The sequence below is a fragment of the Alosa alosa genome, chromosome 18 (genome assembly GCF_017589495.1).
Source record: "Alosa alosa isolate M-15738 ecotype Scorff River chromosome 18, AALO_Geno_1.1, whole genome shotgun sequence".
Classification (NCBI taxonomy): domain Eukaryota; kingdom Metazoa; phylum Chordata; class Actinopteri; order Clupeiformes; family Clupeidae; genus Alosa; species Alosa alosa.
In genome coordinates this window covers 14,718,472-14,744,824 of record NC_063206.1, presented here as the reverse complement: position 1 = coordinate 14,744,824, position 26,353 = coordinate 14,718,472, and the positions used below count along the sequence as shown (strand labels likewise).

General features: G+C 44.8%; 1 protein-coding gene across 10 annotated transcripts; it reads right to left on the bottom strand.

Annotated features, from left to right (window-relative positions):
- Window positions 1–1,800: 1,800 nt before the first annotated feature.
- ldb1a (LIM domain binding 1a) lies at window positions 1,801–25,291 on the bottom strand. 10 transcript variants are annotated; one of them, XM_048269399.1, is made up of 13 exons: window positions 24,838–25,291; window positions 24,423–24,472; window positions 20,959–21,060; window positions 8,977–9,079; window positions 8,757–8,801; window positions 8,572–8,647; window positions 8,190–8,292; window positions 7,840–8,012; window positions 7,550–7,642; window positions 7,129–7,212; window positions 6,707–6,830; window positions 6,303–6,451; window positions 1,801–5,327 (listed from the first exon to the last, which is right to left on the bottom strand). In XM_048269399.1, the coding sequence occupies exons 3-13, from the start codon at window positions 20,984–20,986 to the stop codon at window positions 5,097–5,099; spliced, it is 1,209 nt and encodes a 402-aa protein (XP_048125356.1). In that variant the 5' UTR covers window positions 20,987–21,060; window positions 24,423–24,472; window positions 24,838–25,291; the 3' UTR covers window positions 1,801–5,096. The 10 variants fall into 10 exon arrangements, with proteins under 10 accessions (XP_048125356.1, XP_048125355.1, XP_048125352.1 ...); XM_048269398.1 differs by having other exon boundaries at window positions 6,309–6,451; window positions 7,520–7,642; window positions 24,838–25,202; XM_048269395.1 differs by having other exon boundaries at window positions 7,520–7,642; window positions 24,838–25,199.
- Window positions 25,292–26,353: the final 1,062 nt, after the last annotated feature.

Here is a 26,353-nt window from a genome sequence, read left to right as displayed (position 1 = left end):
GAATTATGGTGGAGGGGCTGTGCTATTGTGGGGCTGTTTTTATTTCCAAAGGCCTTGGGAACCTAATTAAGGTGCATGGTATCATGGTATCATTAAAGGTTGATCATGATTGGATCATTCATCAGGTCAATGAACCAAAACAAAGGTCCAGATCAAAACAAATATGGTTTGCTGAACACAAAATCAAGCTTCAGACATTGCCATCTCAGTCCCCTGATCTAAACTCCATAGAAAAACAGTGGGGTGAGTCAAAGAGGAGAATGCACAAGTGTGGACCTAGGAATCTGGACGATCTGGCGAGATTTAGTAAAGACAAACGGTCTTAAATCCCTTGCTTTGTATTCTCCAACTTTATGGGGTGTCATAGGAGAATATTACAAGCTGTTTTATTGGCAAAGGGAGGTTTAAGAAGTATTACAAGCAGGCGTGCAAATAATTGTGAGCGACGTGTTTTTGTTAAAAAAAAAATATTTCTTTTTGAGATTTTCCTTTTTCTCAAAATTTCAATTTTTTTTTCATTGTGAGATTACAATAAATCACCAACAGATTATTTTTTATACCGGTTTTTAGTCAACATTAGCAGAGGTGCCAATAATTCTGGAGGGTACTGTTTATTACAAGGCTCAATGTCCCCGGAGCAACTCAGGGTTAAGTGCCTTGCTCAAGGGCACCATGGTGGAAGACGGGTGAACCTACAACTTTTCAGCCTACTGCATGCTAGCCCAGATCCTTAACCACTACGCACAAGACCACCACTTCTCTTGTTTTTTTTCCTCACCTATTTTGAATGTCTACAATAGAGTGCCATCTGTATGCTGACAGTACTTCTCCAAAAGTGTTACTTTGTGAGATGAACACCAGGATTTGGGGTCTAGGACAACTCAAAAGTCAAATGAATCTTTGATTTACTACGCATCAACAAACGGCAGAAAACCATACAACAACCTTCTTAGAAAAGGATGCATTATTAGGTTTAGTCATTTACAGTACCAGTCAAAAATTTGGGCACACCTACTCATTTGACTGATGTCTTTTTCTCACTATTTTTACATTGTAGAACAAAACTGACATCTTAGTACTTCTGTAGAATCTGATTCCAATATACAGTATATATTTCATGTTTAATTCTTGTCTTCAATTTTGTCTTATCATTATTTCCACAGACTCCATATAGAGTAGGCATGTCCAAGCCTTTGATTGGTATTGTACATGACATGTTTCATGAATCAGATTCTTCAGACACTAGCGGCATCATCATAACATCATGAGCTCGATTAACATGAGTGAATGAAAAGCAGCATAGGAACTCCTTCAGGACTGTTGGAAAACCATTCCCAATGCCTAACTTAAGGTGGTTGAGAGATAGAAAGTGTGAGAAATGTAATCATTACATTGTTTACAACATAACCCTACATGTGCTATTTCTTAGTTTCCAGTTTTGTTCTACAATGTAAAAAAAGTGAGAGACGGATCTGTCAAATGAGTAGGTGTGTCCAAATTTTTGACTGGTACTGTGTGTTTTCAACTGTAGCCTCAAACACACCATCTAAATTATTTGGAATTAATTTGCCCATTTTCTTTCAGGCTTATAAAAAAACGTAGTATATTTGCATTGCCTTAGTACATGTAGAGTACAATTTTATATTATGGTTCTGTACATATGAATTAATATCAACCACCACGTTAAATTTACTAGCGCTGATCTACCATATCTCTCCAAATGTAAATAGCATCAATATCACTTCCCCTAGAGACAAGACTGATCTAACTGTTCAAAGAAACAACTGAAGACACCACAAATACTTTACAAGTGAAAATTATTTTTTATTGATACCATACATGAATTATCAATGGCAGAAACTAAGCAAAAATATATATCAAACTGCCCCCTGGATCAGGGGAACAGCAAAGAGGGTACATCACCATTCAATTTCTGCTGTCACCCTGCTAGTAGCTCCTTAAGATATCCAATAACTCTGCTACTGTTCATTTATCTGCTGAATTTTGGTTTCATATCAAGAACACAGAGCAACTATTAGTGAAAAAAGTTTCTGCAAAAAGACATTTTTTTTTATATATATATATCTCATTACACCAGTGCTTTAAAGCTGGTGAGGGTATGCAGTGTGAATAACGTGACATGTTTAAGAGTGCCTTGCAGTGCCCTCTGCTGTCTTGTGACTGGTATTCATTTATATTAGAGGTGAAAATACCCAACATCAGAAAGTAAAAGTCTACTACAAATTTGTTTCATCCATTCACTAAACCTGGTCATTCTAATTATCACAACACTTCAACCAGGTAGATTGGATAATTGGAAAAAATCACCTGTTTTTAAGCGCACAGGTAGAATTTGTACATGGTAGGACTTTTACTTTCAGAATCCAGGTTTTCCTACCTCTGATACATAGAACCAAACCAATGCAACCCTGTGAGAGCTGCACAATCGTTACACTTGTAACAGGGGCACTTCTTTCCAAATGAGACTGAGCTAGAAAAGAAACAAGACAATTACTACTCGGCTGTTTCCTACTGATGTTATGTCTAACTCATCTGGTGCTTAATAAATGATCAGGTTACACACAAATGTCCCTGTCGAAGAGTAGCAACATCAAATTCATTCCCAGCAAATATTGACATATTTTACAGAAAGACAAACTGAATCCAGAAAGAATACAATGACATGAAGTCAAAAAAATAAATACATTGTACATTGAAGTAAAAACTATTATCTACTTCTGACGTGAATGGTATCTGTACCCTTTACTTTTAAACTTCATACATTTCTTTATTTGACAAAAATGTTATTGTTTTTTACATAAGACAGGGATGGTCTTTAGGGTGTTCTAAAGAGGAATACACTGAAGTACAGTTGTACAGAAACTGGCTACTGTCTTAAATATACAAGCACAAATACACAAAATTGAAATTACAAAATGAGGGGGGGAAACTATAATAAAACTCCCACACAAATGATTTTCTTGTACAAATTTATCAGAGGGGATCTTAAAGGATCTTGCCATCAGCTCCTTGGTTTGTAGCTTAGAAATCTTTTATAGAACTAAGAGGATGGGCGGGGAGGGGGGGGGGGGCTAGATATTACCTTAAGAGACCATTAACAGCAGTGTAAAAGGAGTGGGATTTCTTTTCCAACATAATAAAAACAAGGGGGATTAAAATAGGATGTGCAAAGACATCCAAGAAATGGTTAGTTGCACACATACACACAAAAAAAAAATCTTTTCAAATGAAGTCAACTCGGAGGTATTCGGCCACTTTCTCTCCTGTAGCTTGATCAGGAAACAAAGTGCTATGGGCAATTTGAATCAAGAGGGTCATGTTAAGAGTGGACCCTTGCACGTGTGTGGGGAATAGAACATGCAGGTTATGACTTACACTTCTTTTAATAGAGTAAAGCAATGATGTTTAAAATGTCTGATGTCTGATTTTAAAGTCACAATTAAAGGTGCAGTGTGGAATTTTTGTCGTCAAATTTATTCAAAAATAAAGGCTTCATGATGTGTAGTTCTAACGCACTTCAGAAATAATTGAAATGCTGTTTCTGAAGCTTACAGCAGTTTCCTGTACATTCTAAAATGTGTGATTATTTTACCCATTATTTAATGTTTCCTCCATCATGCCATCAAAACAAATAATGAAATCACACTGTTGTGAGACTAAAAACATTTTTCTTTTGACAAAAAAAAAAACCTACTGCACCTTTAAGATAGTCTTTTCATGATTTTGTCTGATAAATCACATACACAGACCATGTAATTACATAATCATTATGAGAACAATGCTACAAAATATTTGACAGTAATAGCTTTTATACACATTTATAGATTTTACTCTCCAGTTACACTTTTCTGATGTTTTTCGCATGTTTTAATATTAAGAGGACTAAAAAGAACAGAGTCCACCATTATAAGAAAAATAGTTTGAGAAAACAGTGAAAACAGTGCAAAGAATATTCAGGGTGTTTTGTTTTGCTTGCTAGTTGGTTTTGTTTTTTAAAAAACTGTTATAAAAAATAAAAAACAAAACCCATGTAAAAGATACAAAAAGAAAGAAAAGAACACTTCTGCGGAGTCTGGGACTTTTTTGTGGTCAGTTCAATCTGATCAGGGTGAATGTGCCCCAAACTCCAGTACCTCAATCTCAATGCTTTGAGCTTTTTTGTACTCATTTTTTTAATATTCGTTTGTTTTCAGATTAAAAGGTAGTGGTTCTCAACTCCGGTCCTCAAGCTCCGGCACTGTACAGGTTTTTGTTCCAACCAGGTCCTACAAAACAAATAGTTGAGTTTTTAAAAAAAAGCTGAGTGTTTTTTTTATCCTCTCTCTCTCTTTTTTATCTGAAGTGCACACAATACTTTTTGTCTCTACTAAAAGCGATTTAAATAAAATATATAATCCTTCATTGTGAAGTGAGCACAACAGAAACCAGAGTGCCCATGTCAGGCAGATTGCACACAAGAGACCCGAGGTTGGAACAAGAACCCACAGACGCAGCGGCCATTGCTAACACTGCTTAGTCAGAGACCCGGACCGCACCGGACCCAGCCATTGTATGCAGCAATGGGAAATCAATACACACCCACCCACAATAAAAAAAAAATAATAAAAAAAAAAAAAAAAATAAAATAAAACAACACACTCAAAAGCACCCACACACTTCAGCTGAATGACCGAGAGGGAGTGTGCTGTGCTGTGCTGAGGAGCGAGAGCTGAGTTTGCAGTTTTGCTCTATAAAACACCCAAACGCACATCTGAGAAAAGCTTGTTAATGGAAACCTCCATCACTAGGGACCCTACAGAACAGTGAGCAATGACCATGAGGCCCGGTTTTGAGGACTTGTATTCTATTGTGTCATTATGATTCTACACGCATATCACACAGGCACGCAAACACACACACACACACACAAACACACTCACACAATATATGAATATGTCAACTGTCCTTTAGTAGTGACCACCTCCCTGGCTTCAAATTCTCCCCTTTGTTTTCACCTCCACTTGCCCCCCCACTTCAGTCCACCACCTGCCCCCCCCCCCCCCCTCCAAACCCCACCGCCGCGCAAGTGCAGTAGTCTACTGGGAGGACTGGGAGGTGGGGTTGTCGCTCTTGCTCTCCTGGCTGGAGGGAGCTTTGCTGTTCCAGGGGCTGTTGGCGCCCAGGGCCGGGGAGTTGTTGAAACTGTCCTCGTCGTCGATGCCATTGGCCGCATCAAACTGCGTGTTCTCCAGCCGCGTGATCAGACGCTCGTCCTCGTCCCCGAACTCCCCGCCCATCAGCGTGGGCTCGCCCACCACCATCACATCCTGCAGAGGACAGGAAGGGCCGCAAAACATTATCCCCGCTACCGGGGTTGGGTCGGGGTGGGGTGGACAGGGCAGCGCAGCTCCCTTCACGGCTCCCCCACCCAAAAAAAGAGACCTTAGCAGAGGACTAACGTGAGTGAGGGGCTTACAGTGCTGAAAAAGCTCTGGAATTACCATGGAGCTACATGGGGCCCATTTGTGTGGATTTCCAACAGGATTTCCACACCTGTCCATTATCTTTGTTATAACTGGACCTGTTAACACTTTTAACTTGTATCTAGATACAGGACTGCTGAGATGCACTATATAAAACTTGTCAGGTAAATCAAAAATGCCCAAAAAAGTAACAATCACTTTCGCTTCCCTCAGGAGTGCCCATTGCAGGGCCGACTCAACCATGACCCTGTTCGACTGCCAGACGGTCAGTGAAGCACCCGACACCTCGGATCAACAACAGTCATCCTGGGAGGCCATTACAGCTCCGCGGACGGTCTCAGAAGCAGCTAGGCTGGGGGCACAGACTTCTGGCAGCCTTCCAGGCTCACGGCTCAGTGGGCCTGCCCTAGTGACCAGGCCGGCGGTGGGCATCCCTGATCCTTGAGTGCAGCACGGGTTCAATTCCACCTCGGGTCTCGAGTCATTGGTCAATTCGCCTGTCAATCATTGCCAAACCAAGCATGTGTCAACCCACAAACGCGCGGTCCTGAAGGACCAGGGACTGCCCATCACTGGATCATGTCCTGGTGTCTTTTTAATTTTTTTTTTTTTTTTAAGACATGGGGCTTACCTCGCATTGAAATCAGCAGATTAACCAATCCCATGCTTCCAGTAGCTCTCTCACACACACATACTCACTTACAACTAGGTAAACAGGTCCTTCCCAGCACCCCCTCCACCCCTACCAAGCCCACCCCTCTCCCCCAGCATGCACCACGTGTGTAATATAGAAGTTGAGGATCAGAATGTGATGCTTACAGGTACCTGGCTGGCGAGACCAAAGCTGCTGGCGGGGCTTTTCTTCTTGCTGTTGTTGTTGTTATTGTTGCCGCCGCCCGTGCTCATGGTGCTGCCGCCGGACATCTTGCGTTTCCGCCGCTTATTGGGAGCTTGTCTGGCTGGCTCGGCTGGGGGAGGTTCAGACATAAAGGGCTCTCGTCACATGGGTCTTTGGCACCTTTTTGGATTTTGATCAGTTCTGAAACTCCTTTTAAGAGCAATTTCTAAGTCTTCGCATGCCCACCCCTACAATTTGCAATCCTGTATTTTGACCGCAAGATCGCACAATATATGTTACGAAAAGCTGGAAACATCATTGTTGTTCATTGTGCATTCACTGTAAAAGTGAGCTGTGAGGAGGCTGTATTTTGTATTCCCATTACCTGGTGGAGCCACCATCCTTTGCCACTTCTGAAACAAGCAGGTCTTGAGGCAGTCTCGGGGACTGAGGCTGTAGGTCTTATGCCTGGACATGAGTTCCTGCATGGGCTCCAGGATCACACACAGCTGATGGAAGAGAAGGATGACATGGCTAATTACTTTCTGCAGCAATTCATTGCTTCCTAAAGTTAACAAATTACCCCCCCTCTTCCTTTTATGCCGAACAAACACCACGACCACATGAGTAACTGGTCTGACCAGTCTCTAGGTCAGTGCACCAAACTGAAATCTGAGATACAAAACCAAATTTATTCTTTAACCTTTCAAGCCCTATGATTTACGCAAAGCAATACTGCGGATAATGCTGCTGCTAGAATTCAACAAACATACTAGACACTGGAGTATCTTTTAAAAGCACACTTACTCGGAGGTAGTTTAACGTGGAATTGGAGAGGCCGCATCGTGTGATGTTTTTTGACAGCTGCTCCAACATCTGGGGATCCTGGGCCTGACACGAACAAGAAGGTCATGATTATTTACAAATAAACAACATGTGCTTCTTGACATGTACAACACAAAGTCATCCTTGTTAGAGTATGTATTATAAATGTCCCTATTCTGTAAATAATTTTGATAACATATGACTAGGTACAACCAATTATACGTTAATCAATGTCCACCGCTGAATTGTTAAACAATTTTATAAATTTCTTTTTGTTTTCATGTCTAAGTTTTTTTTTTTTACCACTCGCAACTGGGTAGGTCATGAGACAAACTCAATGAAACCCACAATCTACACAGTTGGAGATTCTTACATGCATGGCCAGGATGCTGCGGGGTACCACCTCGCGATGCTGCCGTATGCTGAAGTGCCACGTCTTGATCCTCATCATATCGTCAAACATGAACTCAAGGTACAGACGGCCCTCCACGTAGACCTGTGTGGTAGGTTGAAACATTTTATATTACTTTATATCTATTTTTATTGCTTGTACTTGTCTTCTATCAAAACAGTTATTTCACATTAAGATAAACCATTTGTTTACAATTCCTAAAATTGTGTTGACAGGATCAATCTCAGAGATACATTAACAAAGTGGTCTTATCTTATTTAACAGCAATGGTGGTGCTATACCTGTGTGAACATGGGCTTTCCATTCTGTGTGACCATTGTGCACTGATCGCAGTCCAAAGACACAAAATTGTTGTGAAAGGACTCCTTAGGATGCTTCAGAACATAAAAAAGCTCTGTAGCTCCCCCTTCAAAGATACTCCGGAAGTATCGGGGAATCAATGTCCGACCAATAGCTGTTGGAGGTAGGGGATAAATTGTTTTCAGTTATTACAATTAACTTGTAGGCGCTGTTAATTTCTTTATTTTTAAACTACTGATCAATGTCAATTATTACTTTCTTTCTTTGAATAACATAGGTGATAAATAGCACATAATGGCGTAGTAGATAACAGAACATTATTTAAGCTTACTATATCGTTTGGGCCCATCTTCCAGACAGAACGTAATGGTGAGCATGGCATCATCCTCAAAGAACTCGGTGGTGAAGGCATCCCACCATAAGTTGTCACAGTCCTGTGAATTCAGACCAAACACAGAGATGAAATATCAAAGCTGGCCCAGATATGTTACTTGGTTATGCCTCTCTCTCACTGAACTGAATAGCATCACTTGCTAACCAAACGAGAACATATCTATTCATTGGGAGCATAACATAAACATAACATACTTTATGTGTCAAATGACTAAAAATTCAAGATTAGCAGTTCACAGTACTAGACTTGCCATTACTCACATTTGTTTTCTAACCACGCCAATGTTTTTTTTTTTTTTTTCTTCAAACAACAGTCTTACCTCTGTCCAGTTCTGTAGCCGTTTATTAAGCTCAAATATTCTGTAGTCTGTCTGGTTCCCATACGGTGTGTGCCTCCTAAGAAAACAGAGATTGAACAGTTTAACAGTATACCAGGGTAGACGGGGTGTTTGGTTAGTTAGCTACTCTATAAAAACGTATCACCATGCAACAAAAATCTACCTACCCTATTCCCGGCTCCAAGTATGTAGGAGGGTACATTGGTGTGGGGCTGCAAAGCCACAAACATGCAGTTAAATCTGATGCAATTCTACACAAGCACTCAGTAGAAAAAGGGCATATCTATGAGATATCTGCTGATGGCTTATTAAAAAAAAAACCTCTCGGAGGAAGTAATAAGCTGATGATTATCTAACACAAGCACTGGGCTCTGTTAGCAGACCTACCCCACATCTCTGTCCAGCATGGTGCCTGGGTGGAAGGGGGGAAAGGCACTACCGTTGGGGGGCTCCTTTGGGGAGTACAGCTTGAAATTTTTAGAGGAGCAGCCTGCCAAGACAAGAGAGAAAGGGTTGCTGAGTGAGCACCTGCGACATGGTCAGAGTTCCAACACAGCCTTAAAACATTCCAACGATGGACCATAACAGGCAAAGCCAAAATTCCACACAGGACATGGTTGCTGTGTCCATCATGGCACATCCCACATTTTGTAAGTTCTTTCATGTTAACTTGACATTATTACAAGGTTCTGGCAAATTGCATTTCTGAATGCAAATTGCATCTGAAAAAAAAAAAAAAATGTTTTTTTTCCTTTTGCTAAATAGAGGCTACCAATGTGTATTAATACCAACTAGCCAACGCAAGAAAATAAATCAGGTACTACAAATAAATACTACAAAATATTCCTGAAATAAAACATCTTGTGATGATCCTACTGTTATACATCTAGATGGCTTCTTGCATTCAGAGCCATCTCCACCCCTGATAAACACTCATTCCTGTCCCTGCCCAAGAGGGAGGGACCACGTGATCCTCTACTGCACTGCCTCCATCTCCTTCCCTTCTGTGTGTGTGAGAGAGTGTCACCCAACCCCCACTCGCACTCCCTCTCGCTCAGCCAGCCAGCAAGCATTGTTAACCCTTGACGTTCCAGCTGCAGCACCACTACAGCCATGGAAGCTGGGTGAGAGGAACCATTTTGCAACCCCCTTGGCTCCATACCTCCCCTCTTCCTTCCTATAGATTCCACACAGACTTAGATGACACTTTAAAAAATGCCTTCTGCCCAGCTGAGCTTCCCAGTTTTGTATGGGAAATGGCAGTCATTAGTTGCTCAGGGCAGGGTTCATTAGCAGCTGGAAAGGGGGAGCACGGCCGTAAAAGAGTCCTCAGTGCCCTCCTTCCGGTCTAATGCACAGCTGTGTGTGAATGCCGGGGCCCATTAAAACAGCCCTCACATCCCCAAGAGGAGACCTTGTGTAGCCTGAGAGGGTTATTACTATCATTATGATTTCCTCAGGAGATGAGTGAGTGAGTGAGTGAGGGAGAGAGAGATGGATAGACAGAGGGGTAGAGAGAGAGAGAGAGATTCCAATTTAAAGGGGATTGCCATTATGAAAACAGGAGGCTGCACACAAGACTGCAGCCTTAACAGCAAGAGTTGTTTTTACCTCCCATCCAATTATGACTGGGGCAGGTTGACTCTCACTATGGAGACCAACGTGCCTCCAATGTCCCAACCCCCACTCCCAGTCCTCCTTAACATTCACATAAACCCAGTTTTTATGAGCCCACCCTTGCTTAACTACACCCAAAGAACCAGAACTTCGCTTAAAAACTAGTGTTAAAGCTGTAACATCTGGGTTACAGCAAATCTGACCATTTATTTCTGAACAACCTATGAGCTGCATTAGGTGCACCATTGGTTGTCCATGACACTTTACAAATTGCCTAACCAGTAAAGCGCCACTGCAGTGTAAACAATGTTACAACCTTTTGGTGTCCTGCCGAATTTAAAATCCAGAAAGCCACAAACGTAAATTAACTAAATAAATGTATTGTTTAACAACGTTATCTATAAGTACGTTTCATCATTTTAAGGTTAATTGAATTTGACAATACTTAATGCCATTTAAGAATAAAATGTTTCGCTTGTGAGGTACTCATGCTGACGCTGGCAGTTTAGTACACAGTAGTAGACAGATCAAAGACACTTCAGGTTTCAGAGTATCATAAAGGAAAACACTGGAGGAGTTAACGACGGTAATGCAACGTTATTGATACTTCTCACGCCAAAGAGAATACATTTTCAAGATTTTATATGATAATAAAATGACAAATGCCTACATGTTAGCGCAAACTTGCCTATAGATGTGTCCTTTAGAATATACACCAGTTTTTTCAACAGCAAAACATAGCCCACACAATGACATGGCAGGATAACGTACCGAATGAAAAGCGATAAAGGGGGTCGCTCGGTTTAAACAACTAAGTTACACCCCAATTCAAGTGTGTTCAATATTTATGGACAGTATCTCTTTTCCCGATGGCCAATTTAAAATATATACGTCTAATAAAACCAAAGACCGTGCAAAGACCGTACACGAATAGCCCATTAAGTGTGCATCTGCCAATGTTCGTCGTCAACAAAAACATGGTTAGCTATTAGGCTATGAGCATTAGCTTGTAGCCTAGTGTGCCATCTTTAAAATATTGCTGGAAGTAACCACGCAGCAAGTTATAACTAAATAAGTAACCAAGAATACAGTACAGCAAACATTTGTCTAACTTTAAAGCAGACTATAACAGCAATGTAACCTTAAATCTGGAGCTGATCGACGATTAAATCCTGCTAATAAGGTTAGCTGGACCCCTTTAGTATTCTGTCAGCTAACGAGAGCTCTGACGTTAAGCCTGCTAACTACAGTTAGCTTCAAGATACCAGCTGCAGCTAGCTTGCAGTCAGTCGGGCCCGTGGCGACACAGTTTTTCTCTAGGTTTTGTAAAGCAATGGAGAAAACTTCGAAATCAAAAATGGGTAAATTGAATACACTTCTACTATCGATAACATGCACAGCATCCACACTTACCTGCAAGAAAGTCTGGGCAGAAAATGCTCCTCTATTCTAGCTACTCTCGTCAGCTAACGTTACAGTTAGCTAGTTAGCAATTCCGTTCACCGTCCCAGTCGAGAATGACAAAAAAACCCTCTAAATGAAAAACATTTGGTAAGCAACAGAAGAGACTAGAAGCGATACACTCTAACCGAATGCACCACAACGATTAGTTTGCAGTCGCTGATAAAAAGGCCTTGTGTACGGGTAATTGGAGGTAGAGAACCCCGAACAAGCCTTTGTTCCTGGCCAGGCTTGAACAATAGCTAAAGTCCTCCTCTCTGGTTCCGCGCTTCCCCCAACATGCACTCCCCTTTCTGCCTCCACATCAACCCATTCGCATTAGCCCGAGTGAAACCCCCAGCAGTGTTCAAGCTTACTGCAGCTACCCTCCCCCCTCAGGTCAAACCTCGGGCCTACAATTCTTGCTACATAGATATTACGTTACAATTTTTGATGGGTGTTAATTCTAGGGTAATCCTCATTTCCTTCACCTAGAAAACACTAAAAAGTCGATATGTGATAAATTATGTAAAAAAAAAACATGAACAGCCCATCTTAATTCAAGCCTTTTAGAATTTTTAGTAAATAAATCTTGTTATATAATACACTATAATATTGCACTTAAATACATGCAACACAAATATTTAATACAAAATCATCCTTCACAACAACTCGCTGTCTTCAGCAGGTAATATAGAAATTTCTGCAGCAGTGATTATTCGGACTCAGATGAATCAAGACCCTTGTCTCCCTGAATAGCCTCTCTGGTGGATAATGTGATGGCCTGTCCCCATCACAGACGCAGACTGATTATGAGCCACTGGAGAATTAAGCCCTGCGGGCACATCTCACTGAATTCTATGATGTACAGTATATTTCATAAAAATATATATACATTACATAAAAATTTTTAAAACTCCCATGATATTCAAGCTAAGTAACTAATCGGATCCTTCATTACAATCTAGCTATGTAAAAATGAACATCCCGGATGAGATCATCATGGGTAATAATGCGTGATCAATGTTCCACAAAGTAGCAAAACAACTAGGCGAGGTTGTCAAACAAACAAATTAGCTTGCTAGGACATTTGTGGACATTTGCCGTTCTCAACTGGATGTTACAGCAGAGAGGAGATGCACGCTCTCTCACAACATGTTGTGAATTAATTATTGGGGGTCGCCAATGTTTTGTGACATCAAAATAGGGTCACCTTCCAAAATAGGTTGGGAACACCTGATCATTCCATCATACATCTACAGTACATATTCCCAAAACAAAGCAGTGAGGAAAGAAAACAGCTGGTCTAATCCTCTAGTCATTACAGTAACACTGGAGTGTCAATCTGCCATCACTACCATACTGTCATGGCTGCACCAGGAATAGAGGGCCCAGCAGCATCAAGACCAGCAGCACAGGCGGGGGGGCTCCTGAGGGGAGACCCATTAAGAATCAGACTGCCTAATTCTAAACTGGCTGTTTGTCCCATGTGAGGAGCATGTGATGGGTCATGCCTCTCCTGAGCACTGCTGCTCTCGACATTAAGGGAGCAGCACGCCGCAATGATGTGAGACAGTATCTCCATCTACTGGCATTATATCTAACTCCAGTCTTACTGATAAGGCTCTGCTGATACAGGCTGCCATCTCTATACAGCGACCTGATCCAGCTTAAGCAAGCTTAGATGTGCTATGCATAATCTGGGCCCTGTACAAATAGCATATGACCTCATTTAGGATTAAAAACATTTTTCATACAACTGTGATCAGAATATTTAATGGCTTTTTGAAATTATTGTTTTTCTATCCTTCAGTAAATTTAGTGGATTGGAACATCAGATGTACACTGGATCTATATATTGAGGCACAACAACCACAACAAAGATGTTTTAATCTGCTTGAATTCTATTGTTTTCAGTTATTTTTCAATGCAGACACACTTAAGCTACTATAACGTAACTTCATTGCAGTTAAGTGCTGATAAGGTCTACCACTCTTAATGGCCGAGTGCTCTGCCTGGTTTATTTACTCATTTTAGTAAGCTGTTCTGAGAGATAGTCTTCACTGAAATCTCTCGGAAAATGTGTCATAGTGTCCTATGAGCATGTGCCTCCACACAACCCCCCACCCAACCAGATGGGGGAGTTGCATAACACATGTCATTCAAGCAAATGCCAGTGCGTCAGTTATTTAACTCAAGTCTGCCTTTCCCACATAATAACCAGTGTGTTTTGGCTTGTTCTACCACATAAGGGTCCAAATTTCAATAGCCCCCCCCCAAAACATCCCTGAATGTCACCCATCCACACAATGTGGATTCTGTTTCCAAGGTTAAAATCCTCCACTCTGAAAAAACACTTGACTGACTGGCACCGCAGGGGGGGTTGAAGCCAAGCCGCTGCACAGAGTTGCAGTGTGCTGCGCTCTGCCACACGCATGCCCATCACTGACCAAATCTTCCACGCGGATGATAAGTTGGCCTGCCACTCCTAGCTCCAGGGGCTCTCTGATAGCCTGCCTATCCACAGCCCAGCCCCCATCAGAGCTTCACTCACGCGAACCACTCCCAGCTACACGGCTGGCAGAGCGCGATAATGCACAGGCGACAGCCGCCGCATGTGTGAGTGCCATACCAACTACTGTTAAGAAGCCGGAGGCAGAGAGGAGAGCTTTTTTTCTCAGTCATCCTGGATCATTTCCTGCCACCATGTGCCCTGGTTCAGTCTACATTATTCACGGCCAGGTAGCCCCAGGAAAATAAATACACCAACAGAAATACTTAGTATACGAGAGGTCTTTTACAAAATGAATATGGTAAAGACAGGATGCCGAAATGGCATTTAGATAAGCATTCTCTAATTCAAAACATACTTTTTGCGCCATTTTATAGAGCATATTAGAAAGTTGCCTATAATAGTAACAACTTCCGAAGGAGAAACATGATACTAATATAATAAGAAAAATATTTCCCTTGGCAATCATAACCAGAACTTTACTGTCAACAACTCCCGGGTAACCTAATACTCTGTCGCCACCCTGTGGTGACTTTGAACATTAAAACATTTGTGATGACTAGTGGGTCAACCTAATTACATTAAGTGCATCTCTTTATGAAAAGGCTTGCTGTAATGACAAATAATTACACATTTATGCCTTATGGTTTTGCATCCCCACATCATGTTCCATATTCTTAAGAGGACTCCGTCTGAGTGTTGTTCCTCCAGAGCACAGTGCAAAATAGACTCTGAAGTTGACCCTGACCAGCAGGAGAGCAGGACAAAAGGTCTTCTGGTGCGTGGGGACTAATTAGCTGAGCTAGAACTCCTTCCACTGGATCAGCACCAGAATCTCACTGGATCAAACAGAGCTCTCTCTCTCATTGCCACAGAACATTACTCCAGAGTGGGCTGGCCTGCCTCCACCATTACAGAACTGCTGAGGGGGGAATATTTTGACCGGCGAGGGCCAGAGATGTGGCTACCTTAGCTGATCTCTCCATCTCCAGAGCTCCACTCCATTACCACAATACATGCTTAGACATTAAAGGCTTTCTCTTGAGTGGTTATGAAGCAAAAAAAAAAAAGTGTACTGAATAACTTGTGGTTCAACAAAGGTCAGACTTTGAAATGTGGCACTTTGAAGGTGAGCCACCTCGCCAGGGTCCATTAAATCTGGTCCAGTTCTAATCAGATGGTATTTTGTGTGAAGAAGCGGCTCTGATATGAGATCTAAAATATCTATGTAATGTTCCCCACTGTTCCATTCTCCACTTCTTGGAGCAGATGAGTGAAAGAAAAGCATGTTCATTCATTTAAACTTTCAGGAAAACTGGAGTTACAGGGGGATATAGGGCAAGACATAAATCATGAGAACCTTCCTCCTAAGAGAGGGAACGACAGAGAAAGATGTTTAACTTGGCTTCCCCTGACTATGATTCATGTGACTGATGTTATTTTCATGACATGCTGGGTGCATGCTTTTGTAACAAAAAACGATGTCGGGATTGTCACAAATGGCCGCTGGTGGTTGTGATGGCAACAGGCAAAGCCGCCAGCAAAGCAAAGACATCTGCTTCTCAGTTGCTGTGGTTTTGACATTAGCAGCAAGTCAGAGAAGGGGAGAGAACATTGGTATGTTCATGTGAGTGCAAGAGCACAAGTAGGTCTGCGTGCGTGTGTGTGTGTGTGTACATGTGTGTGTGTATATGTGTGTGTGAGAGAGAGAGTGAGAGAGAGGAGGCAGGAGAAATGGAGCACTCATGCATATGCAAGGACAAGAAAAATATAAGGACATTAGAAAAAAATAAATAGTGAATGTTGATGTGGAACATAAGCGTATAAACTGTGAATGCATGCATCTGTGTACGGTACGCACACAGATACATGCTTCTTTGAGAAAGACAGAGAGAGAGAGAGAGAGAGATGGTGACAGATAAAAACAGCATAGCTAGCTGTGCATGCCTCTACAAGTGCGCACAAGTAAAACGGTCACAGCAGCAGAGCAACTGCTACCAAGATCGAGGCATATCTGTGGTGAGATAAACAAACCAATTTCCAACCATCCCCCTCAACCTCCCCAGCACACAGGTAAGAGCCCAGAGTGAGTTGGAGGTGACTCCACTCTCTCCCTCTCTCTCTCTCGAAGTGGGCACAAGCAGTCGCCCGTGGCAACGTACGCCGCGGGGTCTGGTCAGCGGAGTGGCATGAGTGTGTTCCTGCCCGGTGAGCAGAGCAGAGCAGAGCCTTCATCTGAACGTCATCATGAGCTCCTTTACACACACACACACACACACACACAATCAACTTTGTTGTTTCCTTTTCTGTAATTGCTGAGTGTAAAAAGCTGTCATTCCTCTCGATCAAGCTTGATAGTATCAATGGTGATGAGAGTGCTGTTAATTCCACACTAGCAGCGGTCATCAGTAAAAATTTTAGGTGAAAAATTACAGAGATGTACATGTTGATTACCATATATTTTATCATCTGATGGATTCTCAGTGAGATGAGGGGGAAAATGCCTGTGTAATTTGTATAATTATTAATGTAATTTATTTTGTATCCAAAAGATGTCACTAAGCACAGAACCTGTTTGCCTACTGATAAAAAAGCAGCGGGCACATTTTTCTCCCCCAAAAAATCCCCATACACAAACAAAGGCTTCCTCCCTCCCTCCCCATCTCATCTCAGCTCTTCCCCTCCACTCGAGTGTTTGGTTGGCACATGCCAGCTCCCCGCGACCATTCTCTCACCATCACCGACACGTGACATCCCTAACGAGTGCCTGCATCCTCGTTCCAAGCTGCCAGAGGCTGACAACAAGAGGAGTGCTGATTTTCTGCACAGGAAGCCATTTTGTTCTTGCTCGGTGTAATGAGACAGTTCTGTGCAGCTCGGGGGTGGGTGAAGGAGAAATGGGAGGGGGGCAGAGAGAGAGAGAGAGAGAGAGAGAGAGAGAGAGAGAGAGAGAGAGAGAGAGAGAGAGGGGGGGGGGGGGGGGGGGCGACTCACATCGCAGGCAGCACCAATCCAGCAGGGAAACAGTGAATCAGAGCGCTGTGTCTCCCTCTCTTATGCTGTCTCTCGTTCTCTCTCGTTCTCTCTGTCTGTCTCTCTCTGCAGGCACACCCTGCCCTGGCTCTTGGCTCCTCGCTTGGCTCCATTGTGCAACACCAAACAGCCTGGGCTTTGTTGAGTTGCCATTTTAGCTCTGCTTTTAGTCGTTCCCCTCTAATCAGTGGAGTCATGTGACTTTCTGCATGAAGTAGCACGGCTCCTGCTGATATTGAGCGCTTGTGTGGGAGAGGTAGAATGAGGGAGGGGAGAGAGGGAGGGAAAGAGAGAGAGAGAGAGAGAGAGAGAGAGCAGTTTTCATGAGTGAGTAAGAGAGAGAGAGAGAGAGAGAGAGTGTAGAGGAGAGCAGAGGAGAGGAAAGAGGACAGGGGGAGGGAGAAGTGGGGGCGAGACAGACAGACAGCGCGAGAGACAGACAGAGAAAGCAGAGGCAATCTAGTTTCTTGCCATTTTGTCTCAACAAAGGCTTGTGCTCCCTTCACATTAAATATAAATAGAATGCCTCACATTCTGCTCAGGATCACACTTGTGTATGAGCATGTGGGGAAGGAAAAAAAGGGGGTCAGTAGGATTTCAGCACTGCAAAATAGAGGACAAAGAAATCCCCTCCATCAGTCTAGGTCGAATGGCCTTCTCCACCATACCAGTGAAATATGGCATCTTTCAGCAGGGTCTGCTTAGTGTGTGGGATGGGACGACTGGACTGGGGTTCCCCAAAACCCTGTGGAGGAGCAGTGCAGCACAGCCCACATCCAGACTGGAATGTAAATAAACGGGACTTCAAACAGGACCTGTCTGAAGAGAGAGGAGGGATGGGGGGTGGGAGGCCGACTAGGAGTTAGAGGTGAGATTACCTCTTGTTTCTGGCGGCAGCCAACATCAGGTTTTATGAAACTCTGGTGTCCTTTACAAGGGGGACCCCAACATAAAGATAGCGTGGGGCCAAAGGAAGAAGAGGCGAGTTGAAACGAGAGCAAAAAGTTCACCCCAAAAACCAGAATAGTTTGGTTTGTAAGTAAAAAACTGAACCCAGACAGTTTTCCACCATCTCTCCTTCTTTCCCCATTCCATCTTGTTCTCGCTCTCCCTCTTTCCTTCTCTCTCTCTCTCGCCTCATTTTCTCCCTCAACCTCTCTCTCCCTCTCCTTCTCTTCTCTCTCTCCTTCTCTCTCCCTCTCTTCTCTCTCCCTCTCTCCTTCTCTTCTCTCTCTCTCTCCTTCTCTCTCCCTCTCTCCTCTCTTCTCTCTCCTTCTCTCTCCTCTCTTCTCTCTCCTTCTCTTCTCTCTCTCCTTCTCTCTCCCTCTCTTCTCTCTCCCTCTCTCTCCCTCTCTTCTCTCTCCCTCTCTTCTCTCTCCTTCTCTCTCCCTCTCCTTCTCTTTCTCTCTGCTCTGCTCTCCCAACCACCCCCCCACCACCACCAAAAAAAGAACAATCAAACAGGACACACGTCTGTGGAAATTTCCATGACTGCGCTCATAAAAAATGTACCCCGGGTGAACATAATCTGCTTGATTTTAAACAAATGTTACGCGCCAAATGTTGGCTTGTTTATCGCCGGAGCTGCCAGAAAGGCTTTCATGGCTGGGTCTTGGGCAGAGATAGGGATCGCACTTGGGTAAGCGAAACGCCACTCGCCCGCGGCTGGAGGTAAATGGCAGGAAGCTACGCGCTGGTCCCAACTTGCCCCACAGCCATTTGGGTGAGGAAGAAGAAGAAGAAATAATACCCAGCATTGCTAATCTTCACCCTCATCGGCCATGCAGAGTTTTCTCGAGGAGCCAACACACATGTGTGTGTCTGTCGCCGATGGCCCCCGAGATGCAAATTCAGTACTGGTATAGCACAGGGCTCTCAAATTGTTCTGTTTTCTTCGGGAACCTGGGGTTTCATGGACTTTTCCCCCTTTTGTAAACATGAAGCATGTGGACTCCATTAAAAACACATTTGGATTGGCAGTTAAGAGTCACAGAAAGAGAGAGGGAGAGCGAGAGAGAGACATAAAGAGAGAGACAGAAAGATAGAGGGACTATTCCTGTAGCAGCCAGCTGGTATCAGTCAGTGGTCTCTGTTCAGGTGCTATTACACTCCATTGTGATAGCTTTGTTTACCGTTCCATAGTGTGCCACATTCCAACTCACTACAGCGACCTCTGCCTCCTCTGGCAGCTAGTCGAGGGCCACTGACACAAAGTCATACCTCCATACCAATCTCATAACATCCATCATTTCTTATTTCTGCCAGCCAGTCCTCTGTAACGGTCTCAGTCAGAGTTGACCTGGAAATGGGCATATGGCTGCTGACATGATGTGAGCTGATGTTGATTCATTGGCCTTGCAATAACCTCTAATAGCAACATCAGAGTCAGCTAGGGGGGAAAACAGCATGTTCCCCGGCTAAGTGTCGCGGTTTAACACAACAAGGCCCTTGTGGGGCCCCCACTGGTTTCTCGGCGAGCCTCCCTTGAAGCGGGCAGATAACCTCTCTCCTCTATGGAATTTAATATTGCCATTAAACTGATGGGCGGCGCCACAATTCAATCTGCCGGTTCTAAGAGTCCCGGCGTGGACGGCGCCTATTAAATTCAGTGGCCCTCAGATCCTCGGCCGCTTGTAATTTGTGTCGCTGCCCCTTTTTTCTTCTCCTCTGCTCACTGATCAGTGCCAGCCAGCGGCACAGACATCCAACCAGCCACAGAGAGAAAGAAAGAAAGAGAGGGAGAGAAAGAGAGGGAGAGAGACTGGAGATGTCTCCCAGTGACGTTCCTATGAAGGTCTCTGTGTGTGTGTGTCTGTGTGTTTTTCTCTGATCTACTGTTGCTTCAGATATTCAAATTACCACATTAGCTTCAGATCACAAATATGACTGTACACACCCGAATCCCAAGACCATCTTGTCATAGTACTTAAAGTGTCAGAGGAACATGCAGTGGAACAAGATATAACAGCATCATAAGGTATAACTTTTTAATGAGCTATTACGCAAAGAGAGAGAGAGATAAGAAGATAAGAGTGGCATATTACTGTGGAGGCATTAACATCATGCTTTTAGTGCTGGAGTGGGCAGATCGAGTAATACAGACATAACCAAGGCTCCCATTCAGCATCATCACACATAGGCTACAATGTAGCATTGCATGCATGGCCTTATGTACAAGTACTTCCTGACTCACCAAAGAGTTAACCACCCAAACACTGCCACTGTGGAAGTCCCAGTTGCAGTTGATCGGTTTATAAGAATGTCAGTCCTTTTGCGAGAGCCTTAAACTTTGGCTGACCTCACAGGCACTTAAAGCAAAGGTATCTCTCTTTCACCAACGAACGAAAAACAACTTCCTTGAAAGTAAACTCAAAACTCAGAATGACACAAACACTTTGCATGTGTGCCCTTGAATTTCTGCTCACTTTCTTAAAGCACGTTAACTAGACAAAACCAAATAGCCCTGGTGATGAAGAAATTGTTCAGTTTAGTTAACGAAAAAAATACTTTGTTGACTAACTACGAGCCTTCCAGAAAAGCGTTTAGAAACAGAGCGGCATGTTGTTTCAAAACATGACACAAGATCAGAGCTTAGCTCACTGCTGATCACCCCCATCCCTCTTGCACACTCTCTCTCCGTGTCTGTCTCCGTGTTTGTGACGCACAGGCTCAATACGCACCTCTGAAGGAAGCACCTTTTAGCGCCGGCTCGCGGGAATGACAAACGCACTAGCGCACGAAAGAGACCATTAAAAAGAAGCTCTTACCTGGGCAAGCACAGCCTCCTACCGACATCTTCTCACATGTTTGGTTTCGCTCAGAGAGAAACGTCTGGGTTAAGTCCACACGCTGTTAGCATGGGGCTTCTTCTGAGAAACAGAAACAGAGTGAGGAGAAAAGGGGAGGGGAGGGCAATGAGGAGGAGGAGTGCAGAGAAAAAAAGAAAGAAATAAAATGAAGAAACAAGAGCCCTCAGAGAAGCAGGAAGCACGACATATTCCTGCTCGGCTAGCAGCGCACCACCTCATTAATATGCAAATTGCTGTACTGGTAGGAGGGGAAAATGAGAGAGAGAGAGAGAGAGAGACGGGAGGGAGGGAGAGAGAGAGCAGAGTACGTGAAAGAGTGAGAGTGAGGGAAAGAGTGAATTAGTTAGAGCGAGAGAGCTTAAAGGAGTGAGCATTGTCAAAGTGACCTGTGAGGCAGATAGGAGAGAACATGAGCCCTTCCTGTCTACATGCGTAGGCTATGTTTGTGTCTGCGTGTGTGTCCTGGGGAGTGGTGTGTTTGTTTGTGTGTGTGTGTGTGTGTGTGTGTGTGTGGGGGGGGGGGGGCATGTTAATGTGTGTGTATGTGCTTGTGTGTGTGTGGGCATTACTGATTTTTGTTATGTGTACATGTGTGTGAGTGTGTTAGTGTGTAAGTGTTCTGTGTGTATGTGAATATGTGTGAGAATGTGTGTGTATAAATACTGTGCGTGTGTATTTGAGAGAGAGTGTGTAAGTGTTGTGTGTTTGTGTGTGCATGTGTTGGCTATTTTTGCCTGCCTCTCGCTGCCTGGCTCTCTCTCTAGCTCTGTGTCGCTGCGGAGGGAGGGAGATAAAGCCTCACAGTGGGAGCCCACAGGCAGAGGCTCATTAGCGCCGAGCCAAACTGCAGCTCTCTGCACCGCGCTCCGCTCTGCCGCCCCGCCTGCCCTCACACCTCCCTCTGGGGTGCCAGATCTCTGCGCTCCCACTATGCTCTCCCACCTCCCTCTCCAGAACAGCCTGCCCAGTTTGGGTCGTGCGTGCCGAGCAGAGCAGAGCCGAGCCGGACCGAGTCGAGCAGAACTGAGCTGAGTTGAGTTGAGTGAGGCCAGACCCTCCTGCATGACTGACCTCTCCACTTTTCCACTCTCCTCTCCTCCTCCTCTTCTCTCTTCTGCTCTCCTCTGCTTTCCTGTTTACCCACTTGTGTGCATTTCTCTCCACTCTTCTTTTTCTAAAAATACTCCTCCTTTCCCCACTTTTCTGGCTCAAACTCTACGCATCCCTATTTGCTCTCCATTTCTGAAGACATCCATGGTCTGTCCTTTTGAAACATTTGTCCTCCATCTCCCATCCCTCCGCTACTACTAACACACAACACAACCAGCTAAGAATATCAGGAGTAGGGAATGTTTGAGTGTGCGTGTGTGTGTGTGTGTGTGTGTGTGAGGAGAAACTCTTCATAAACAAACCCCCCTCATTTTCTTCTTTCCTGTGTTTCAAGTGAGACCTCCCACTATTTCTCCTTCATTCACTTCTTCTCTTCTTTCTCCTTCTCTTTTCCCCTCAAAATAATCCCCCCCTCCCTCTTGATTTTCTTCGCTCAGTGAAGAGTCCTGTTTGTCTCTCCTCCTGCACTTTTTTCCTCTGGCTTTTGGGTATGTGCTCACTCCAGTCTCCCTACCTCCACTTGACTCCCCCTCCCACCACCTCCCTCTTTCTCTCCTTCTCGCTTTCACTGACTCCCTCGCTCTCCCGGTCTCCCTCTCACTGCCATTCAATTACCCTCTGTCATTTGGCTGAGAGGAGAAGAGGAGCCTACTTAATGACTACAGTCAGTGGGGATTAAAGACGCAATTCAAAGCAAAACATGCATACAGAGGCCAAAAAAACACAGACACACCCTGTGAGACACCCCGCCCTCTCTCTCTCTCTCTCTCTCTCTCTCTCACACACACACACACACACACACACACACACACACACACACACACACACACACACGCACACGCACACATGCAGTTGTTTCCTTCTGCACAGGAGCCCATATACACACCTACGCACACATGTTCACACAAATAAACAGCCCGGCTTCAAGGTTATGAAACACCTGCAAATAGGCTTTGTCTGCCAGCAGAGAAATTCAGCCCTGCCTCACGACACTCCTCATTGGCCAGGTCTGCCTGACAAGTGCCACCCCTCCCACCTGGACCTACGGTACCCCCACATTGTGAAACTCACACTCACACACACATTCACACACGTGCACACACACACACACACACACACTCACACTAGCCTCACTTCACCTTGCCTCTCCTTAAACCCTCTCCCTGGAGCGTCTGCACTCTCTAAAGGGATGAATGTCACACTCCGCTAGCTCCCTTATGCACCCAGTCATCCCTACAGCACGAGCAGCCTGTCGAGCCCTTCACAATGTCAGGGCTGAAGAATGTTTGAGTGTAAGTATGTGTGTGTGTGTTTGGGGGGCAACACACGGGCAACACACAGACACACACACACACACACACACGCACAGGCATCAGTGCCTTTTAAAAACAGCCCCTGTGACCGTCTGCATTTCCCGTGCATGGCTCAGGATCAATACGCTGAAGACGACAGCGATAAGACGCTGCTTCAGCACCGGCAGCCTCCAGCTCCGGCTCCTCCACCACCGCCAGAGCGCCACCGAGGAGCTCCTGTCACACGCACGGCGCCGTTTGTGGGAGTGACAGGACAATCAAAGGGAGAATGTCATACATGCTGTCAGACGCCGCTCTCTGGATCTGGAGCAACAACTCTCCGCCTCCAGGGCCATTACATATGTTCTCCATCTCTGCCTGTCTTTCTCTCTCCCTCTCTCTCGCTCTCTCTCTCTCTCCCTGCCTCCATCCCTCTCTCACACACACACTCTCTTTCTCTATCTTTTTCTCAATTCTTCGGTTTCTCTCTGTGCCAAACAGACAATGAGCAATCACATTTTATAACCCCCCACCAAAAAAAGGAAAAGGAAAAGGAAAAAAAAAGGTTAGGCAAGAACAAAGAGACACAGTGTGTATATAAGAAAAGTAATTTCACAATGAAAGGTTCTGTGTCTCAGTGCTGCAGCTTTGGGGAAATGGGCTTTTTTTTTTTCTGAGCCAGAGATTGGGCTTTGAAGCCCAGAGCCTCGGGAAATGCACTTCACCACTGACTGCACAATCAGGTCTTCTTTTGCACGAACAAACTCTCTCTCTCCCTTCTCTTTCCCTCTCTTTCTCTCTCCCTCCCACACACACTCAAACTCATAGCCACACAGCGCTCCTCTGAAAACAAAGATGGTCCAACCAAAATCTCTGTCGTTTCTACCTCCCTCTCAGTGTTTTTCTGTCTGTCTCCTCTCCCTTCTCTTTCTCTCTCTCTTTTTCTCTCTCATTGTGGAGCCCTGTGTTTCAGACTGGCACGCGCCAAAGTGATTGTGTCGTTGGTGAGGTGTTTCATACCTGTCCGCACACACCTTTCCCCCTGGCACCCCCACTGAACGTCCAAGATCCTGTGGAAACAGACACACATGTAAACACACACAGACACAGACACACACACACACACAAACACACCAAGGGTAAACAACAACACCAACAACATACCGCCTCTAAATCTGACACATTAGCATGCACAAGGATGCAACGCAAAAAAAAAACACACGCACAGAACACACTGGAACAGACAACAGACACACGCTGACACCACAGTGCCTGCGCTCTTGACATGGACAGACACTGAAAGTAGCACATTCATTTCTCCCCCTCGCTACACTTGCCTAGCAGACAGCGTGCAGCACCACCAGTGTCATTGCCCCCACCACCACCCCTCTGTTAAGTTAGTGTATTAGAGTACGGATGCGTCAGTCGTAGTTACCTTGTTCCCTTTTGTCTGGACCTTCAGGCGCACCCAGCAGCAGCATGCACTGACGACACCGAGCGAGGTCAATTAACGATGATCACCAAAAAAAGAGAGAGAGAGAGAGAGAGAGAGAAACAGACTGGACTGACCAACGTAGCGACAGCGAGAAGGAGAGCGAGAACAACAGAGTAGGAATGGAGAGAGTGAGAGCGAGAGAGAGAGAGAGAGAGAGAGAGAGAGAGAGAGAAAGAAAAGGACCAGAGTGGATCACAGGAGCGGGAGCAAGAACAGGAGGAGGAGGAGGAGGAGGAGGCACGAGCAGTCAGGCAGTCAGGCAGGGAGGCAGGCAGGAGGGAGACAGCCCTCGCCACACAGATCCGCTGGAATAAATATGACGCAGAGCCAGAGCAACTTCTCCAGCCCCACGTACCCAGAGAGGGCACTGTCGCTATGGCAACGGCAGAGCAGCGATAGCAGCAGCAGCGCCGGGGCACACGTACACACTCTCACTCACTCACTCACTCAGACACACACACATATATACACACAAGGCACGGCATTATTCTCTCTGCTCGACTCCCTGGAAACGCACACAGCTCCAGGCAGCAAGGCAAAAGAGAGAGAGAGAGACAGAGAGAGAGACAGAGAGAGGGACAGAGAAAGAGAGAGAGAGTGAGAGAGTGGGCAAGCAAATGCAAGCAGGCAGACAAGGCAAGGTAGCCTGGCAGGCAGACCGGCGCCTCCGATTCAATTAACTCCACCAGACCCAGGCAACTCCCTCCACCTCCTCCTCACTCCCAGAGCCCAGTCACCTGTGAACATGCTGGGGTGGGCTGGGGAGGGGAGGGGAGGGGGAGGAAGCTGAGCACCACCATCAGGAGGGAGGCGGCGGTTAGAGACGCGTGTCGGCTGGTCAGCTCCGTCGGCTGGTGGAGAGGGCTGAGACGTGTCTCAGATAAGACAAATGGGTGGAAAACTGCCCGTTAACTGCTTAGTCGATGGGAGGAGGAGGATCTTGGGCCGCGCGCATCAATGGGATGAATCGGTAATATGAATTGATTCCGAAAAGGGTGACAGCGGCGGCAAGATAATTGAGGCCCAGGAGGCTTCTGGGAAGGAATGGAACGCCAAGCTAAATGGAATATGACTAATACTGCACCATCATCAGATCACATCCCACCATGAGCACCTACAGCCGTCAGAGACATTGCACTCCTACTCAACACTGTCTCATACATTCTCTGATCACCTCCAGTTACTGTCTCCCCGAGCCATTATGCAATTCCATCAAAGAGACAGAGGTGAATGCATAATAAAGGAACAATGTCCAATCTCACTGACAGACTCTGTTGCGGTTTGGCAGTCAGGTTTATTGATGGTGACAATAATTTGCAGCTGTGGAAGATCAGAGAATCAGGGCTGTTTCCTGTCAGGGAGGCTGTGTAAATCGAAACAGTCCCTGTGTGACTCAATGGCCAAATAAGTAATAGACAGAACAGTGAAAGCTTAAAAACAAGTTTCTTATAAAATA

Coding starts and splice junctions, on each gene's coding strand:
- ldb1a (XM_048269395.1), bottom strand. CDS start 20,986: ATGTCGGTAGGAGGCTGTGCTTGCCCAG. Junction 8,648..8,756: donor TACTTGGAGCCGGGAATAGG/GTAGGTAGATTT, acceptor CTGTTTTCTTAG/GAGGCACACACCGTATGGGA. Junction 5,328..6,302: donor GTCTCGCCAGCCAGGTACCT/GTAAGCATCACA, acceptor TGTCCTCTGCAG/GATGTGATGGTGGTGGGCGA.